Source organism: Triplophysa dalaica, chromosome 24 (assembly GCF_015846415.1).
Source record: "Triplophysa dalaica isolate WHDGS20190420 chromosome 24, ASM1584641v1, whole genome shotgun sequence".
NCBI lineage: Eukaryota > Metazoa > Chordata > Actinopteri > Cypriniformes > Nemacheilidae > Triplophysa > Triplophysa dalaica.
The window spans coordinates 12,550,106-12,570,251 of record NC_079565.1 but is presented as its reverse complement, the minus strand read 5'-3'; the positions used below and the strand labels follow the sequence as shown (position 1 = coordinate 12,570,251).

Sequence of the window (20,146 nt, the reverse complement as noted above, 5' to 3'; positions counted from 1 at the left end):
CTTAAAAACAATACATACAATATAAAAACAATACTAAAAATAGTTGTTGTTTCAAATAAAGCTTAGTTAAAAAATCTATATTATCACAAAATGGATGTTATAGTTAATATTCATAGCCACTATTCAAATAATATAATGTAAATTCAGGTATTAATTCACGTGCAAGAGATATTTTTTAGATTATGAAAAAATACACTTTTGCAAAAAATCGGAAAATATTTTTTTATTCATCATATATCAGTTTCTTTAAGAAACGCTCTCCTTTGTGGGTTAAGAAAGCACCCACACAATGTTAAAAAGGTTATTTATATGATGGGGGAGGGATGAAGGATTTGATATTGTGTTTCAGGTGTGACAGCCCATTGGTTCTCTGAATGAATCTATTACCATAAAGAGAGAGATGGCATATCCTTGGTCATTTGGGAATGCGATATATACTTAAGATGCCAGCACCCCGCAGAGATCCTATCCTTCCTCCGTTATCCATCCTCTCTGCTTCATCTTACTGGTGAGACCCTGTTTTCTCTCTGCTTGACCCTATTATTCATGTCTTTATCCCTTTGGATTAGCACCTATGTCAACCATTGGCACTGTGGCTTTAAATACAGTCAATGGTTGATCTTAAAAGTTGAATTCTGTCAATGAATTTAGATATTTTAGCAGAATTTTTCTTTTTGCGATGGGTTTAGAGGATATTTTGCGGATTGTGTTTTTGATCTTACAGTATAAGCATAATTCGAATGTGTATTGTATTATGTGAAAAAATATACATCTGGCGTTTTCTTTCTCAAATTTTTTTTTTTACTTTAACATCACATCCTGGGAAAATAGGCAATAGCTTTTCTACTCTTTGAGTTATTTTGGCAAAACACATGGTGCATGATAGATAAAGTGTTGATCTGAGTTATGGAAACTTGATCTGTTTGGGCTTTTACATTCGGAGTGTGATATGACAATGTTTACTTTGGTGTCGAGGCAAAATTTAGCATTAATTTTAGGCTTGGACCGGTATGCTCAGAATGACACAGAGATATCTTTTGTGCTGTGGACGACGTTATGCTGCTATGACTTAAATGTGGGGTTTCTGCCAAAAGCTTTGTTCAGATGAAATGCCCATTATTTGCTCACACCATGATTTACATAGTCAAAACTTAAGATATACAAAAGCCTAGAAGAGAGAGCAGAGAGATTTAGTTTGATTTTGAATAATAATATGAATAAGACTATTCATTAGTCAAATATCATGTTAATCATATAAAAGTTTTTTTTAACATAAGTATTTTCACTGGAATAATATAGTAATGTCACCTATCACCATAAAAATGATGAGGTGGCTCTTTCAAATGAATTCATATACGGTTTTAAAGTTTAGATGTGGAGCTTCATTATTACTTTTTTCTGAATTATATTAATTTATTCCAAAATAATAAGTCATCCTATAAAATAGTTATGAAATTAAGCTGGTGAGTGTTATAAAACAAAAACATCCCAAATGTGCATCGATTGAGTTTCAGAAATACATCGATACTTGATACTGTTGCAAGTTCAAAGGGTCACCATTAAATAGGTTGGAAGCAAACCTGTTTTCATGAAAACATCATTAAGTGGTCATCTGAGATGGCATGAATAGAGATGGGGTCATGTTTTGTTTGTCACCCAGAAACAGGCTTAGCACAGACCAACTTGATGAACACAAAATAGTTTACTCCTACAGTGCTCATTTTCAACAGAATGTTTGTACAGTTCAAAATAGTGATCTTAATATAATACTATAATACATTTATGTTTAATAATACATATATTCTTTCACAACTACCTTGAGTACTATATACTTAATTCTGATTAGACATTCACAGCATTCAGTGGTCAAATAAGCCTTGAAAAGATTATATATAACATATTTCATGTCTATGTGTTTTTTTATTTGGTAAGTATCTGTGCAGCGAGCCAGTCATGATCACAAAAAAACACCTTCAGAATTATCTGGTCACCCGGTCAGGTTTTATTTAAATGATAATGTACAGGCAGCCGGTTGTTATTTAAGAATAAACCCTGACAGTGATGGGATCAAGACCCAGCGCGAAGCAAAGGAATATCGCCTGGTTTTTAAAGGTCCAGTATGTGAAATGTAGCAGCATCTAGCTGTGAGGTTACAAAGGCTCACTCCAACCCTCCCCCTTCTTTGGAAGCACTACGGTGGCTGACACAAAACTAAGATGTTGTCACATTTGCTTCTTTCCTTAAGGAGAAAATCTGTTTACGAAGCGCACTATATAGATAAGTTTGTCCATTTAGGGCTACTGTAGAAACAACTTACAGCTTTCCTGTAGCTCAGTGGAAAGAGCATTGCGTTAAAAACGCAAGGTTGTGGGTTCGATCCCAGGGGATTGCAAATACCTATGTATAAATGTATAGGATAAAGCAATGTAAGTCGCTTTGAATAAAAGCGTCCGCCAAATGTCTAAATGTAAATGTAAACTTAGAAAATTCCATAGAAGGGGGCCTGCGGTGTATTTAGATAGAAAAAGCTCATACTAAGATAATACAAACATAACGCTACATTATGTAAGATCTTTATACACATCTGAAGACATAGTTATGTATATTATATTGCATTTCTGTCAATACATCCTCCTAAATATCAAACTTTGCACCATTAAGTCAAAACACCAAGGCCGGACTTACCATTGGGCTTGACTGGGGCCCCGCCCTTCAGGAGGCCTGTCTGCTCTCGTTCATTTGATTTGTTTAGTTATATGCCAGTCATTTTATTTTTCATTTAAACTTTGTTCATTGGTCTAGCACGATTCAATACCACCGCCTTATGTAAGGAATGATTTCGTTTAATTGGCTAAACTTTCCGTCAGTCATGCTGGCGTTACTGATTGGTTATTTTTGGATTCTATCCGTCACGTTCACCGCAGTGAAATCTGTGTCTCTGCATTTTTAACTAAATGTTAATTTAACAGAATGTTAATTTAACTAAATTAACATTCTGCTAATTTAGTTAAATGGAATGATTATTTACCCATGGGACCACATGATCTTTCGGCAGAGGATCCAGAGTATACCTGTCAACACTCCCGTTTTCACACACATCTCCCGCCACCCTCATGTTTAGTTATTTTTCCTGTCCTTCAGATATTTCTCATTTGAAACTGACGGGAACCGGTACGCGTTCACGGGGTGGCTCTGTGGCTTGAGTCACTTCCCATTTTGTGCCTCACAGTCTGGCGCTCGTTGGTAGGCGAAAAAGAACGGTAGCCGAAGTGTAGTAGTGAAAAACTTTCTCTTATCACACCAATAAGGGTCCGAAGAAATTCCACTCCGCGTTTTCCATTTAACGGTCGCTCCTCACAGTCTGTGTTCGTCAGATCGTTTCATCGACATGTAGATGAAACACAGACTACTTGCTGTCTACTTGCCGTTCTGTGACCATAAGCGGTTCTTGTAAAAACATTCTGCTAATTAATCAACAAAATTTAAACAACTGAACTACGGGATGCGCAAAGGGACAAACTGCTCGTGGTTTTTCAAACCGCGTTTATATGGAAGTTATTTCATGTCTGACATTGAGATCTCTGGCAAAAATTAAGATTATACCTTGCAGATATACTATTCATGGATTCATGGCCCTGTGAGTTGCATTTAACAATCTCTTAGATTTACATTTAAGAATTTGACATGAAAATTATGTTATGTTAGGCATTACATTTATATTTATTGATTTGGCAGACGTATAAAGTAATTATAACGATGTATAACAAAGGGGTTCCCTACTGCCCTGCACAACCTCAGTTAACTAGACTTTACAAAACTATGGACCCATCTAATTTTTCTGAAACTATTCAACCCATAATAAGATGTTTCATCTCATTATTATTATTATTAAGTGTATTTCAAACTCATAGATCTGTCATATGCTTAACTGATGGAATTGCAATAGAATACTTATATATTTTTAACACTTCACAACGTTCCATTTGTTAACATTAGTTTAGCATTTCATATCTGCATTTGTAAATCTTCATTTTCCGTATTTACTTATGTTTTTAAAAACATTGAACATGCACCACGAACTAACATAGCAATTGTATTTGGCAACAATAAACAAGATTAATAAATGCGGACAAGGCTCATTGTTGGTTTCATGTTAATGCAGGGGTTCCTACATTTTAGATCTGAGATGTATAATCTCTCAAGATCCTCAAGAAATACAGGCAAAACACACACAAATGTCATTGTTAGTCAAAACATTAACTAATGTTAACAAATACATGATTTTAAATAATAGGGGGCACCGAAAACAACTCAAGCCCAGGGGCACCCATCCTCCTAAATCTGCCCTGCAAAACACACAGTTCAAACGAGACAAACACACAATTTGGTTAAATTATTTGTAAATATAATATCACATTTGTTATTAAAAAATTGATATTTATATTTAACTTGTGTGTTATATTTAACTGCATCTGTCAAAATGACTTACAGTACCTGGATGACTGTGCATTAATAGTTTTGCATGGTCATTTTCAGGAAATAACGGACTTTGGAATGTCGTGACTAACCAATCAGAAAGTATTGCACAGCTGACTACCTGACTGTATATTAAACACTACTTATACCATGGTGTTTTTGAAAACTCGATTCTGATTGGCTGGAAGTTGTGCATTAAAACCGTTCAACGCGCAGGTAGCTCCAGTAAGTTTGATTACATTTGAAATTTAACTGACAAAATCACTGTCATTTTCACCTGTTTAATCTAAAATTTCAAGGTAAACATCAATAAAAGATTTAATTTGGCAAATGATCATGGTATAAGAGGGATAATCCACAGCTAGCCATGGATTAAAGGATTCTACACGTCGAGTGGTTCTTGGCCTCCACGTCGTGCATTAAAACCCTTTAACACACGGCTTGCAGTGGATTATTCCTTACATATAGAAAGAATTCATTACATGTTAAATATTGAGCTTCATAAAAATATATCATATGTTACATATCAAGTCCTATCAGATAAAAAAATATATAATAATGATTTGAATTAGTGCTGTCGAATCGATTAACCGTGATGAATCAATTGCAAAATAAATGTTTATGTTTATATAATATACTGTATGCCTGTATTTTATATATTTACAGGTACATGTGTATACATAAATGCACACATGTATATATAAATATATATATATATATATATATATATATATACAATGCCCATATTTCTTAAATATATACTTATTAATTCATGAATAAATAATCTTACTTTTTAATTAAACCCATTTTTTATTCTCTTTTAACTCAGTGATTTAAATTTTGAGCACTACTACAGAAAATTAGTTTTAATGTTTATTTGTGAATTGTGTTTTATATCACAGGTGTTTAATTAAAAATCTACCAAGATGTCGGAGTGAGTAAACCGTTTCATTGATTTTTCACAGTTTTTCCGTTGATTCAAGTGTTTGTGTATATTTAACAGCACAGTAATGTAATGAGTTAAAGTGAAGGTTGTGTGCTTTTGTTAGTTGCATACATTTGTTTAACACAATGTATTCTGATCATCTACCTCAACATTTCCAAACCCCTCAGAAAGAAGCTGTCGTCCAGTCGGAAGCATCATTTCAAGGTATGATTTTATATATGTATAAAGAGAGAGAGAAGTTGTATTTGAATAATAATAAGTGCATTCTTTGTCTCCCAGAGTTTGATGCTCGCCATCGCTAAAGGTTTACTAGAACAAGAAGAAAAAGATCGAGAAGTGGAGAAGAAGAGATACATGGCAGAGACATGCCAAGCTCTGTCTCTACCTGGATCTATGCAGGCATTACAGGTAGAGATAACACGACACAAAACTAGAATAGATGAACGCCAAACATCTTTCTTGGATGTAATATCATGTAGTCACACAATAAATACTCTTTGTCTTCATGAATGTTAACAGGAACTATGCAGGGAACTTCACCATAAGATCGATGTCATCGATGAGGAGCGGTACGATCTGGAATTGAAAGTGAACAAAAGTGCAAAAGAGGTGTGATATCTGCTTTTATTATAATCCAGATGTGTCATCATTTGTATGTTGTACAGATGGCATGAACATTTACTTACTCTAGATTGAGGACTTGAATATCAAGGTGATCGACCTGAAGGGCAAGTTCAAAAAACCGGTGTTGAGGAAAGTGCGCATGTCTGCTGACCAGATGCTTCAGGCTCTTCTGGGGTCCAAGCACAAGGTCTCTCTGGATCTCAGAGCCAACCTGAAACAAGTCAAGAAGGAGGTCAAAGAGGAGGTGGGAATCACATCTTTAACACAAGGATCTTGGATTTTATGCATTACTTTTGAACTACATGCAAATCTTTGTCCTATATAAGTTTGATCAGAATCTAAATATTTCTTAAACATTAAGACTAGATATAGACACTCGTTGTTATTTATTTTAAGGATAAGGAACTGCGTGATGTTGGTGACTGGCGTAAGAACATCGAGGATAAGGCTGGCATGGATGGCAGGAAGAAGATGTTTGAATCCGAAGCTTAAAATCTGTTTTTAGTTCTGCGTTCAAGTATAACTGGCATAAAAACGTAGATGTTTAAGTGCCAGAAATATCTAATATTAAAGGCCCTTCATTCGCTTTTTATTTTCCGGAATACATGTTATAAATCTGATTTCTCAGTTGTTTGTTAAGTATTCAGAAACAAGCATTCTCTATCCATGTACTACTGTGTTACACAAATAACAATAAAAACTTTAAGCATTATGTTGAGCAAAAAGTCATTTATTAATACTGACACATGAAGTCAATGAAAATAAACCAACGCCAACATTTTTATTACTCCTGCCATAATCTTTGGTACAAGTGAGTATTTATTTTCCATAACATTTATATTATTCATATGGTCATAGGGGTTGAATAAACATTACATAACATTATACATTTTGTTCAAAACAGGTAACTCTGACTTCTCCCCTCTGTGACCTCATCCGTAATAAACTAACACCTCACAGTCCTCAGGTAAGTATTTTACATGTATTCTGAAATATTGAAATACTGTAAGCTCCTTTGAAGTATAATAATTGCTAAACATATAGCGGTTTCAAAGCAACAACATAAACAAACGTTACTACTTCTTCCGGTATACATCCGTACACAATATAGAGTACCTGCAGATTATTTATGATAACAAGCAAAATAAATAACATGTAAATTACATTAGCTAGCAAGTTAAAAGTATGTATAACCATTATTATGTTGGGTTACCAGCAGGAACCGTAGCTTTGCTAAACCAAATTTTCTTTTTTATAAAATGAATATACAATCAAATTCAACAATTTTTTTTAATGCAATTATTATTCAATAAATATTACAGTAATATAAATTAAATAAAAGAAAACTAGCCAGACCAATGAACAAACACAAGACCAGAAGTTAACTTCCGGCCAGGCACTTACGTATGATGAAACTGTCTAACAGAACAGAAATGCTCTAACTGCATTGCTTTTGTATACATTATTGGTTGATAAATAACAGATAGATAATTGATAAATTGATAGAGAGAGATAGAGAGATAGATAGATAGATAGATAGATAGATAGATAGATAGATAGATAGGTAGGTAGGTAGGTAGGTAGGTAGATAGAGAGAGAGAGAGAGAGGTAGGTAGGTAGGTAGGTAGATAGATAGACGTCATCCTCAGAATAAAAGACAAAAGACATACAGGAATAAGTGTTGTGAAGGACGGGTTATTTATACTGAAGGAATGGCAAAGGAGGGATAGTGCTGTATTTCATGACCTTGTCAGCCCATTGGTTTGGTGGTTAATCCACTTCCATAAAGAGAAAGAAAGGATTTGCAAAGAGATCACAGAATGCAATATATAACCTGCTTAACACGTCCGTCTACAGCAGACAGCCTGAAAGACGTTTCTCTGTTCTTCAGAAAGCGGGTGAGATCAGTTCCTTTTCTATGCCTAGATTCAAGAAATATAGTTAGTCTTAGATTTGTTGAAAATGACAAAAAGGTGGAGGAAGTGATGAAGGCAGTAGTCATGCGGACAGACTCTTGTATCATTTTGCATCTGCTGGGAATGTCTTACTGTTCGCTAATGCTTTGTTACTGTATGCAACAACAGTATATATTTAGATAAATCATGTTCAGTTTTGTGACTAATCTGTAAACTAAATATTTACACGTCTTTTAATATTTGATAAAGTCAGTGTTTACAGAATGTCTCTATCAGAACAATACGGTTAAGAACAGAGAAACTGTTTTCAAAGCAGAACTGACGAGGGAGGTCAAGGATTGATATACTAACTGGTGATGTGGTCGTTTGAAAGTTAACACCAACATGAGCAATAAATTTGAGACTGATCCTCAAGTAGTTCTCTACCCATCAACACCTTCTTTTGGTTCATAACAACAACTGATTTACGCAGACTTTGAACGAATAACTTGCAACTCTCTAGTCCAAATTCCAGCAATGTCTACGGAAAGGATATTTTCAAGGATCTGTTGTGATGGTTCATATGTCTTAAACGACTCAAATCTAAGTTATTATTGAGAGTTTGTCACTTGGTCTTTTACCAGACGCTCAAAGAACACACAAGAGCCTTCCTAATATATCCTCAATGTCTGCCTTCTCTTGAGAATAGTCCTCCTTCAAAATAGCCTTATACGTGACTTGACTGTTGTCTTCACAGCTTCCAAAGTATGCCTTTGAGGAATTAGAAGTCCATCTGAGTGTACTAAATCAGCATGTCATTCTCTCATCTGTAAGCCAGTTTGCCATTTTGTCTCTTAGGGTATATTAAGACAGACATTTGAGACAGTTGTTAAGAGAGGAATAAAGGAGGGTTATATCGGCTCTGTGTTGTCATATCTTTGCCATCTCGGAGATGTTCTTGAGAAGCGAGATGTGTCTGCAGCTGATGTACTGGCCTTCAGATCGTATTGCAGTGACCTCTCGGAGAAAAGCCCTTAAAGTGCGTTTGGGGACTGCGTGGCCTTCTCAAAATTACAGGCCTCCGGATGGCGATGGCCATGCTTACAGGTCACACAATCAGAACATCTGCGGATTAGGTGCTAAATAATAATATGAACGCACTTGGGGAATAAGGGGGATCATCTTCAGACTTCTTCTCGGCCTTGATTGCAAGAGAAAATAGATTTTGTGTAGAAAATATACTACAGTGCCCCTTGTGGTGATGCTGAAAATTGTGTTTCGTTATTTATTGTCTGAACTGGCACATTTAAGATTTTATAATAAATATACATCTTTTTATGTTAAGGTCAAAAATATTTTATTGGGTAGAAATTTTGTTTGTGTGTGGGGGGTCTTCATAGTCAGAAAGGTTGAGATCCTCTGGTACTAAGATAATATTTACATAATTTTTATGTCTTGATTTCTCTTTTTTCTCTATTCAAAAGGTGTAAAGAGAGAAGTTGGCAACATGTCTGAGTAAGTAGGCCTTTTAAGGCCTTAATTTAAGTTAAAAAATGTAGTTGTAAATATGCAATTAGTTGGATGATATATAATACAATAATATAAATATAATATAATATAATACAGCCAGACATTTAAGAGATCATTTCAAAATCATTTTCACTTTATCTGAACTTGCTATTTATAGTTATGCATTTTGATTCATTCTGTAAACTACTAACAATATTTCTCACAAATTTCAAATTTAACTATTGTTTCTATTTGCATTTATTTATAAACTAGAGAAACAGGTAAAAATAACAGAAAATATGCTCTTTTTTTTAAGACCTAAAATACTGCAAAGAAAACAAGTTCATATTCACTTTTAAGCGATATATGTAGGAAAAGCTCAAATAATATATATTTTATGTGATAACCTAGATTTTTAAAACAGTTTTCATGTGTCTGTGTCAATCTTTCACATTGCTGTTGGATGACTTTATGTCTGTCATGTTCACACTCAGTTTTGAATTGGTTTTGGCTTTGATCCTTGATTTGCTTATTAGTTATTAAGTCCTGCACCTGTTTCTGTTTACTTGATTATGTTCTCCTTAGTATTTAAGCCTGTCTGTTTCCTCAGTTCAGTGTCTGGTATTGTTTAAATGTAGAAGCATATGTTTGAATACATATGTTTATTTAGTTTGGCGTTACGGATGTTGCTGAGTTCCTTTCTTTCATAAGTGTCAGATCATAAAAAGATGTCTGCATATACTTCTTGCTCCTCGTCAATGCCTACTCCAGCATGTTCCGTTACAATATCACTTCTGAGTTTGAATTTGTTAAAATTCAACAGACACTGAACTGGTATGACCACAATACATCTAGAAATTATGATTAAATGATAATTTGGAAAGGTCTCTTAATTTTTTTTCACAGCTGTATATTATAAATGATATTATATAATACAATTCAATACTATATTTAGTATTAATTATTAAAAATAGTTGCACTTCATTGTTCTAAACAAATTGCACATGCTATAATTTTGTAAAATAATATGTAAAAACTGTTCAAATGACCTTGTATCTCATCTTTTTCAGTAAACGCATGTCCAGCAGTAAAAAACATGCTCTTAAGGTAGGAGCTCAAATCTTTTATTGAATAAAGTTCATTCATGATGAACCACGCCAACAGCAGTACAGAAAAGCTGAAACCAACAACAAAAAATATGCTTACGAGTCTTACTGGATCCCATGTGCCGATAGGGCATGATGCTCCTGGTTGCAAAAGACCTGCTGGAGGCAGAAGATATTGAGAAAAAAGAGGAGAGAAAGAGGTACATGGAGGAAAACTGCCCACCATTATCATACCCAGGCTCCAAAGACGAACTCCAGGTCCTGTATTATTATTTGCACTACACTCTTGCTCTTTGGCTCAATAAATTACCTTTTACTCAGAAGTGCTTAAAAGAACAATACATTTATTTTCTGTAGAACACTGTTACAGTTTACAGAGAAGTTTGTTTGCAGCGATGCCATAGATTAACCATTTTTGGTTATCCTAAACGACCCAAAGGATCTTAAAAGAATAATTTCTATCATGGTGCTTATTTGTGAGGCCTTATCTTGTCAACAGGCCCTTTGCAGAGACTTACACGAAAAAATTGATGTTCTCGATGAGGAGAGATACAATCTAGAGCACAAAGCCATCATGGTCGTCAATGAGGTAAGCTGGTTTGTCTCCTTGTATTTGCTCAATGAAGTGTACGTCTTTAGATGTTCGTCTGTGTGTTTTAGGTCAAAGATTTAAACATCAAAATCATCGACCTAAAGGGCAAGTTCAAGAAGCCTCCTCTGAAGAAAGTGCGCATGTCGGCCGACGCTATGCTTCAGGCTCTGCTGGGATCCAAACACAAGGTGTCCATGGACCTGAGAGCCAACCTGAAACAAGTCAAGAAGGAGGTCAAAGAGGAGGTGGGGACTTTAGGTCTTGTCTTTGTACAGCTAGGAGATTCACGTTCACATTCCCATGTTCATAATCTCTCGAAAAAGTTTCTTGTTTCCGCAAATATTTTAAAAATGTAAGCAAATATAATACTGCCACATTAAGAGAATGCCAATGGTAGCTTGCTTTCTCTGGATATAATAGACCTCCTTGAGCTCAACATTTTTCTACAGGTTGTTAAATGAGATGATGGTGAATAGTTGGACTAGTTAATCATCTTTGTTTTCTTCTCCACAGGATAAAGAACTGCGTGATGTTGGTGACTGGCGTAAGAACATTGAGGATAAGTCTGGCATGGGGGGCAGGAAGAAGATGTTTGAATCTGAAGCATGAAGACAGTTTGTGACAGTCGATGATGGTCCATCATCTCTAGTACTACACACAGTTTCTGCAGTATATGGACAATTGCACATATAGTCCATAGAAATGCAAATCATTTTCAAATGAAACAAAACCAAACATTATATTCTCTTCCTGTTCAGGGAACTGTAAAATTTTAGTCGTTGTTCATTAAATGCTTGTCAAAATTATGCTTTTTCTAAATAAATAACTCAACACAGATAATTGTTTTGTTTTATATTTAAAACAATTGTCTTTGCAAAATTTGTATTGAATTTAAGGATAAATTGTGTCATATTTTGCGCTTAAAGTGGCATCAAAGAAATTAAACAATTCTAACATTAGTCTTTCACATACAAATCTTGCAGCCGAAGTCTCACATCATTGGTTAAACCAATGTTGACAGCAGTTGGAGTGCTCAGTTAGACACTTTGGACACAGTTAGAAAATGTATCTATGAATATAATCTAACAATCTGTGAAATTATTTCACAATAAAAAAAATAATAAAACGATAATAATTATAGGAGGAGTTTGGTTCCAAAATGAGATAATGTTTTTTTTTATTGTGCATTCTAATTAATATCAATCAAACTGCAGTTGGTTTAGCCATAATTATTCAAAAAATACAGCTAACTAACAATAAAAACATGATAACATAATAAAAACATTATTTTTGAAAATGTTTAAAAATAGAGTTCATAAACACATAAATAAAATAAAAACGACATACTTCCTCTTTAAATATACATATAAAAAATTGTCTTGAATCTAAACAATATAATCACTGTCCTTCATAATCCTTGTTTTTCCAAATTTGCTGTTTTTCAGGAAATAGAAAAAAACACTGTACTTTTTAAATGGTTCTCAAAGTTAACAAGCACTTTTTAAGACTTTTCATTGGTTGGATATTTGCAAAACGCAGTAAAAAAACATAAAGGGTGAGTAATAATAATGAATTATGTCAAAAAATAAAAATTACAAAATAAGGAGATAGGAGGTTTCAGAAGGACAGGAAGGACATTTTTAAAATTACAAAAAAGCTATATTTCGGTTGAAGTCAGAATAACCACAATTTCATAATCATAAAGGTAAGATTTCTTTCCTTAAGTCTTTCAGTCTATGTACGGGTAATATCCAGTCTCATGATTGCAATATTTTGTCATTCTTGCAGAATGATGTCATGTATACAGTATGTCTTCATGAATCACAGTGTGAGTGAAGCCGAGATGCAAAACATCTCACTGGGAGATGTGCACTTAAGTTTTACTCTATAGGTAAGATTATTTTTACATTTTATTTCAGTCCTAATAGTAGTTAATATAATAGTATACTATTAGTACTGAATAATTTTTTATTAAACTGGAAGTAGACATATGCAACAACTTTAAGTTCTAGATTGTACTCTTTTTTCAATAAGTCACCAACAAAACAAATAAAGACATAATAAGACGTTAACATCTTAAAGGTTAAGTTATTTATAAGAAGGGAACATGGAAGGTATTTGTGGCTTGAATTTCAGATGTGTGCTGTGATCCACTGGTCTTAGCAACATGGCTGTTCCTCACAGAGAAATCGGAGGTTTGCTGAGCCATCAAAGAATGCCATTAAAACCCGTCATTGCCTTTCAACGGTGAGTTTATCCTGCTCACCGCCTTCTTTGGGTGAGCACCTCTCTCTGTGAACCATTCTTTGGATCTGAAGGATTTAATGCTTTTCTGTGCTGGATCTAACAGCAGTTGTCTGGATTAAACCTGTAATTTTGAATATTCATCTATTTAAACGCATCTCAATATTGAGAAATGTCTTCTTGTCTGAGTGTTGTTTTTAAACCTTAAAATTGCGATTTCTACTGGAGTGATACGAATACTAATTCTGCGATAATAAAGATATTTTATTATTGCCACTGTGATGATTTTTCTCAAGACATGTCATGTGAAAGTGTTTATCTAAAATATGAGTGTTTTGGAGTTTAAGCATGTTGGCATGCCATTTTCACAATTACTTTCAATTATTTCAAAGTATTTTGAATACCCTTGAAATAATAAGTAATAATATGTAAAGTAAGTAAAGTTGTGACTTGGTTCAGTGCCGTTTATACGCTGCCTGATGATTTATGTACTGATGATTTGTCACTTAGAAACCAAATCCCTACGTGAGCAGCCAAGTCGGGATATGATTTCACTTGGTTTCTTTTTGCTTATAATTTATGGGTCTTGAATACATTTTGCACGACTGAATCAGTTTTTCTTTTTAAGAATTAATAGTGTTTATTACAGTACTGTTTTAAGTGTAATTTTCAAATGGGGGTGAGCATCATCTACTGTATGCGGACAGCTTGTTAGGTTTCTCTAAGGCCTCTTCAAAGCTGTCAAAAGCTGATGACAAAGTCATACTTGCCAATGAAATTGGAGGATACCGATTTGGAATTACATGTCAATGTTAAAATGACTCCTCCAAGATAAACATATCACACAGTCTAAAGAAAATGCACAATAATCTAATATTAGCATGGTTATCCTAATAATGTTTAATCTTAAAAAGGTATATCATCGTATAGTGTTAGTTCATTTTATACTAAAATAAATATGATTTATATGATTTATAACAACATTGTAATCATTTATACCATTTATGCATGTTTAGTCCTGCTAAATAGCATTATAACCATAGCATTATTGACTGTATTTATCTCATTATTTTTCTCATTTATCTTTTTTAGCATTTATGACAATAAAAATATACTCAACAAACAGTATAATTTAGAAAGTACAAACACACAATAATCCAGTTTAGCTCAAGAGTTGGCCAAATCACTGTTTCACGGTTTCAAAGGCAAATGTTTATAAAGCACCAAAAAAAATTGAATTTGTAGATTATGAGTATTCAGCTGCTGTGCATATCAAGCTAATGGTGTATGTTTGCCATAGTAAAGCAATCTTATGTGTCATCAGATACATAAAACATGAATATGGCTATCATTAAGTACATTGCTATGCATCAAGCTATCATGGTATTCCCATAATAGCATCACTGTACAATGGTGCTTTCTCTTTCGTGTCTAATCTGTATGTTATGGACCTTTATAAACATAAAGGAGATTAAAATATGTATAAAAATATGATATTCAGCTGAAAAAATTATTTAGATTGTACAGTGGCAAAAAATTTAAAAACGTAAAAAAAGCATGTCTGTGAAAAGCTGCTGTATTAAACAGTTATTTACACATTTAATAAGATTTAATTACATTTCTTTGAGCAATACACTTTCATTTTTTTACAGATTTTCCACGTTAAATGTAAAAAATGAATTTTACAGTTTTATACAGATTTTTTATGTCTCTTTTGAAATACGTACAATTGTAAAATTATATAAAAATACTTTATTTACAAGAATTCAAAGAAAAACAATGGAAATGTAATTTTACAGAGAAAAACCTTATTTAACAGTTTATTTCTGGTGTACCAGCTGCCAGAAAATTTCAGGTTTTTACAGTTTGATATATATCCTATAATTTTAACAGGGGAATTAATTTTTTACGGTATATTTCGGTTTTCCAGTTTACAGAATATTTGAATTATTTTTTTTAAGTGCAAAGTATGCACAATATTAATAAAGAGGACTGTAATCTGTTTGTCAGTTTAAACTGATGTATTTAGCCCTCATAATGTCACTGAACTCTTTGAATGTGAAGACTGAAGGAAATAACAAAAGTCAAATAACATTTGTGATCACTTGGTTAATGAAATGATGTAAAGTTCTTGTTTGATGCTTCTCTTTAAAGATTAAACATGTGAGTGAAGAAAGAGAGATGGGGTGAAAAGTGGAAGAGTCTATAGAGACATCTATCGGTCGCATTTGGAACTGCAGGTAAAAATGCATGGGCTCTATTAATTTCTAATTGACTCTCACTTTGCACTTTCATTAGCGTGAATATAACATTTTAATACTTAGTATTGCTGTGTATAAACTGACTAATAGATACTGTAAAGCACATTTATTTTTAGGGATAAACCCCTGAAATGCATCATTTTAAAATATCATCTAACATAGGTACAGCCTGTTTCAATAAACAAAGCATTTTAAACACATGTATGAAGTGATGTTAGTGATTTGAAGGTAAATTATTACAGTTTAAATAAAGAAAGCGTTCTGCTCGAATATGGGAGAGTGTGGTAAGATGAGCCATTTTGACTTGATCCTCAAGATGAAAGAAAAAGAGGTGTAAGTGCAATAAAAGTATCTAATTAAACATTGATAGGATGTTTCCTATCAATCTTAATTATAAGAACACATCTTAAGATGGCTTATGGTTTTAATATTATGTTCTCCTTTTAAAAAGTCCTCCTGTGGTTCAATTTGCACCATGATATGTGTACGTATAGATAAACTAAACATGTAACTGAATTTGAATCAGAAAATGTTTTTGAAGATTTACCTTCTAAAAGAGTAATTTGAGCTAATTGTTATTTTATCATTTTTACAAAACAATAAACTTTACCTTTCAATATCTTTAATATGCAATATACTTCGGTCTTCTGGAAAAGCAAAGTTATAACCTTCTAAAGACAGAGTAAACGGAGAGTTATTGTATAAAAACAAACTAATTTTGGTTCTCTCTGTCTGTTTTTGTAGATTCTATAACTTACGGTATCTTTTTAATGCTGTGTTAGGTTATTATAGTGAGTTAATTTGGAAAGATATACAGTACTGTATGAATCTGCAAAAATGCTTTTCTTAATCAGAAAATAGTAAGTGTAATTAGGTGAAAACAGTCCATAAACATGATAAACCAACCAGTCATGTAATATTACATTAAAATGATACAGGTATAAATAAATAAATACAGAAGTTAACTTCAGTGTTGACACTGGCTTAATTTAAACGAAAGAATTTGCCTCACTTTGACCCACAGCAGCCATTTTGAAAAGAAAAACTGGCTTAATTACAGATTCAGACAAATATTTTGCCAAATTACGTGCATGGTTTTATATGTTGGACATGCATCATACATATTTTTAGACCTGGATAAATTTGCTTTTATCAGCCATTACATCTGATATGCTAATATTTTACTTTTATAAGCCAAAAACATACTTTAAACTAAATCGATGGTCTCCAATTCTCCTGTGTGCTTCACCTTTTCACATTCTGTCAGAAATTACGTGTCATTTCAAAATGTATGGTCAATTGTCAACAAAAGTTTTCAGCTGAGATACGTGGGTGGATCAACTTACCCACTGGCTCATTTTACCACACTCTCCCCTACTGTCCTGACTAAGGGGGTCCTCAAAAAATATAAGGAAGCTAGTCTTGATTTAGATTGTGAAGTAGATGGTATCAAATACTATTAAAGATATCTGGGGTATTTAAAGTGTACACATTTATTGATTCTAAATTTTGACCAGTGAAGATAGCTTCTCATATTAAGTGGAAGACATTTGAGTATATCATGCATAATCATGGTTTTCAAATGAACGAAATTGCAAATCTGCACAAAATTAGCACTACTAAGAGGCAAAAGATTTTATCTCAGAAATTGTTCTTTTGCCATTTTAATACATGGTCCTGTAACAAAAGTCAGTCAGAAAGAGCTGTTGAGTGCATTGTCAGATACATTACAATGTTTTGCCTGTGTATATGATTTATGCGGTCTGTGAACACATAAGCAAACAATTAACATTGAGTGTTATTTTTCTGTAAAGAAATGTATGCCTGATTAATGGTATCACTTAGATAAAAATGTATATGTTAAATAGAAAAGTTATTTGTTTACTTTTCTTAATCTGCATTGGTGTTTGTCACCAAAAGTGGCTGATAATATGGGAGTTAAAGAGATGTCAATATGGCAGTGGCCATGAGGGGGTGATCCACACCAAGCAGATTAAAACCTGATATTACGTGTCTTAGAGAACATTATCCAAACACACTTTTCAAACATAATTTTACTGCAAATTTTTAGAGTATGGTTATTGTGGTGACAGTTAAGATAACCATAAAAAAACGTTGGTTACTCTAAAGCATGGTTTATTTTGAGACGTGTCTTGAAAGTGGACAAAGTTACTTTGCGTCCATCACAGTCACATTTCTCGTCATTGCTGCTAAAAGAGATGGTTGAGTGGTTTATAGACACACCAGATGATGTCTGTTTTCACTCATCGCTGCTTTTACTCTGTAGACACTAGCACTCACTGACGGATAATGACAAAACAGACATCAACTCATCAGGGAAACGGTCCAAGATGGTTTGAAGCTGATGGTAAGTCTGTTTAGATAATGTATTCTGATGTGTAATTTTTTTTTGTTAGAGTAATTAAATAAAAAATGTTAATGAACAGTCAAGGTAATACATTTTCAATTATGAATTGATATTTTCAGTATTCATGTATTTACACTGACCAAAATTATAAAGGTCATACATGGTCATTCTATGGTAGAGAAATGAACATTCAATTTACAGGGAACAGCTCTGGTGGACATTCCTGCGGTCAGCAAGCCAATTGCACGCTCCCTCAAAACTCTGTGGCATTGTGCTGTGGGATTAAACTGCACATTTAGAGTGGCCTTTTATTGTGACCAGCCTAAGGCACTCCTGTTCAATAATCATGCTGTTTAATAAACATCTTGATATGCTACACCTGTGAGGTGGATGGATTATCTCGGGAAAGTAGAAGAGCTCAAAAACACAGATTTAGATAGATTTGTTCAGGGGGCAAAAACAAAAGTATTTTGTTTATCATTTTGTACGTTTGTAAGACATGCTCCTATTAATTGGTCATTTTATTCTAAATAAGAACAGTGCTCGAAGTGGGAAAAAAAAGTTATTACCACGTTTGACATTTCTAAAAGGAAAAACAGTATTTGGAGATTGCTGGTAAAACATATTTATTTACTAAAGGTACAATTTACAAAACAACTGATTTAATAATGTTAAATCCAAATTTTACCCTAAAATAGTCATTTCATTTCTTGTGATAATAGTTCTGCAGTATATTGTATTATTCTGTTAAATCCATCATAAACACACAGTCATATCTTATTCCTTATATGCTATAAACTCATACAGTATGTTGTGTTTTAAGGCATGTCAAGTCGAAAACACATTACATTATATATTAGCCTACACAACAACTAAGTTTTCATTTAAAACAGCAGAATTCACAAAAGATAAGTCGTTTGCATCTCTGAATTTTATCATTTATCACTTTTAAATTAAAACCGTTGGCTTTGTACGTTTGCCTTCTCATGTCTCACTACATAGTCAGTCACTGGAGCCCGCCTGCAGTGCAGACTGTACTCTTCAATTTGATTGGCTGAGCGCTCTGTTATGTCTTTATTGTTTTAAAAGGGTCCGTGTATCATCTGATCATTTGATTATTCCATTCAATACAACAAACGGGACAAGAAAAAAAGAGTCGATATTTCGTTTTTCCGTTTTCCTGTATGTACAATTTTTTAAAAGAAACGATGGTTTTCTTCTAATTTCATCTTAAAACGGGAGATCCAATAAATACACAAACCAAAACGGAATAACGACCCGAATTACTGTTTTTTTTCATTTTGGGGTTATTTCGCACGGACTTCTATGCGCGCACGCTTTGCGCATGCGCGTTATGTGAGCGCGGCATTACGCTCTTCACAAATGCGATCCACAAGTTATAATTTACAATGTCTTTAGCTGTACATGTTTCATATTCATGAAATGTTTATAAATAATGTGACATATCACGAGATGTCGGAAAAAGATTCCATATGCTCTCTGGGGAACACTGCAACATTATTATGGGCCGGTACAGGCTATGGCATGTTACCTAAAAACAGTAGCCTAATGCAAGCAAAATCTGCATAAAGGAAATTATTCCCTAGATAGGCATATGACTGCAATCATTTGGCAGTTTACAAGGTTAATTTGGCTAAAACTGATGTAATGTAACAGTGCAAATGACACATAAAAACCTCACAGTTTCAACACAAACTGAACAATTTTGTGAATTACTATATTGCAGAACTGTTGTTTTTGCTGGGGGAACCTAATGGATTCGGTTGAGTGACGTTACGGGGGGAGGGTCAGTTTGCATCACATAACTTCTAAATTAAAACCTTAATGTATGGATTTACACCTTTGCTGCGGCTAGCAATTGCTGTGGCTAACTGTTCACTTAAATGTCACATATAAAAAGCAATAATGCTAACAAACGTCGACTGTATAAGCTCTGGAAAGTATTGTATGTGAACGTTAGGCATTGTCCAATATTATATTTTTTAGGTATTTTCCACCTTCATGTCCTTCTCTCTCAGTGTGACTCTTTTAACGGGAGTGAAAAGTACAAACGAAGCATATGTAAATGCACTTGATCCCGGTACTTCACCCTAACCCACATACT

General features: G+C 33.7%; 2 protein-coding genes and 1 long non-coding RNA gene across 10 annotated transcripts; all 3 read left to right on the top strand.

Annotated features, from left to right (window-relative positions):
* Positions 1–430: 430 nt before the first annotated feature.
* Positions 431–6,758, top strand: LOC130414101 (troponin I, fast skeletal muscle-like). Of its 8 annotated transcripts, none has more exons than XM_056739799.1 (8): positions 3,096–3,243; positions 4,537–4,701; positions 5,379–5,410; positions 5,590–5,626; positions 5,702–5,830; positions 5,942–6,031; positions 6,114–6,290; positions 6,443–6,758. In XM_056739799.1, exons 3-8 carry the CDS (start codon positions 5,403–5,405, stop codon positions 6,536–6,538), a joined length of 537 nt encoding a protein of 178 aa, XP_056595777.1. In that variant the 5' UTR covers positions 3,096–3,243; positions 4,537–4,701; positions 5,379–5,402; the 3' UTR covers positions 6,539–6,758. The 8 variants fall into 8 exon arrangements, with proteins under 8 accessions (XP_056595775.1, XP_056595777.1, XP_056595776.1 ...); XM_056739802.1 differs by lacking the exon at positions 3,096–3,243 and adding an exon at positions 3,276–3,637 and having other exon boundaries at positions 4,537–4,692; XM_056739796.1 differs by lacking the exon at positions 3,096–3,243 and adding an exon at positions 3,277–3,637.
* A 1,117-nt stretch (positions 6,759–7,875) lies between these two features.
* On the top strand, positions 7,876–11,982 carry tnni2a.2 (troponin I type 2a (skeletal, fast), tandem duplicate 2). Its single transcript, XM_056740001.1, has 7 exons — positions 7,876–7,944; positions 9,426–9,456; positions 10,521–10,557; positions 10,686–10,814; positions 11,056–11,145; positions 11,217–11,393; positions 11,662–11,982. The coding sequence occupies exons 2-7, from the start codon at positions 9,449–9,451 to the stop codon at positions 11,755–11,757; spliced, it is 537 nt and encodes a 178-aa protein (XP_056595979.1). The 5' UTR covers positions 7,876–7,944; positions 9,426–9,448; the 3' UTR covers positions 11,758–11,982.
* A 1,329-nt stretch (positions 11,983–13,311) lies between these two features.
* Positions 13,312–18,355, top strand: LOC130413770 (uncharacterized). The gene is made up of 4 exons (XR_008905535.1): positions 13,312–13,395; positions 15,547–15,632; positions 17,941–18,021; positions 18,223–18,355. It is a non-coding gene; the product is annotated as an uncharacterized LOC130413770 (long non-coding RNA).
* Positions 18,356–20,146: the final 1,791 nt, after the last annotated feature.

What these genes read in the sequence shown, in the direction of transcription:
- tnni2a.2 (XM_056740001.1), top strand. An exon ending in CCATCATGGTCGTCAATGAG is followed by an intron (nt 11,146 to 11,216) that starts GTAAGCTGGTTT and finishes TGTGTGTTTTAG; the next exon opens with GTCAAAGATTTAAACATCAA. An exon ending in AGAAGGAGGTCAAAGAGGAG is followed by an intron (nt 11,394 to 11,661) that starts GTGGGGACTTTA and finishes TCTTCTCCACAG; the next exon opens with GATAAAGAACTGCGTGATGT.
- LOC130414101 (XM_056739797.1), top strand. An exon ending in GATCTATGCAGGCATTACAG is followed by an intron (nt 5,831 to 5,941) that starts GTAGAGATAACA and finishes GAATGTTAACAG; the next exon opens with GAACTATGCAGGGAACTTCA. An exon ending in TGAACAAAAGTGCAAAAGAG is followed by an intron (nt 6,032 to 6,113) that starts GTGTGATATCTG and finishes TACTTACTCTAG; the next exon opens with ATTGAGGACTTGAATATCAA.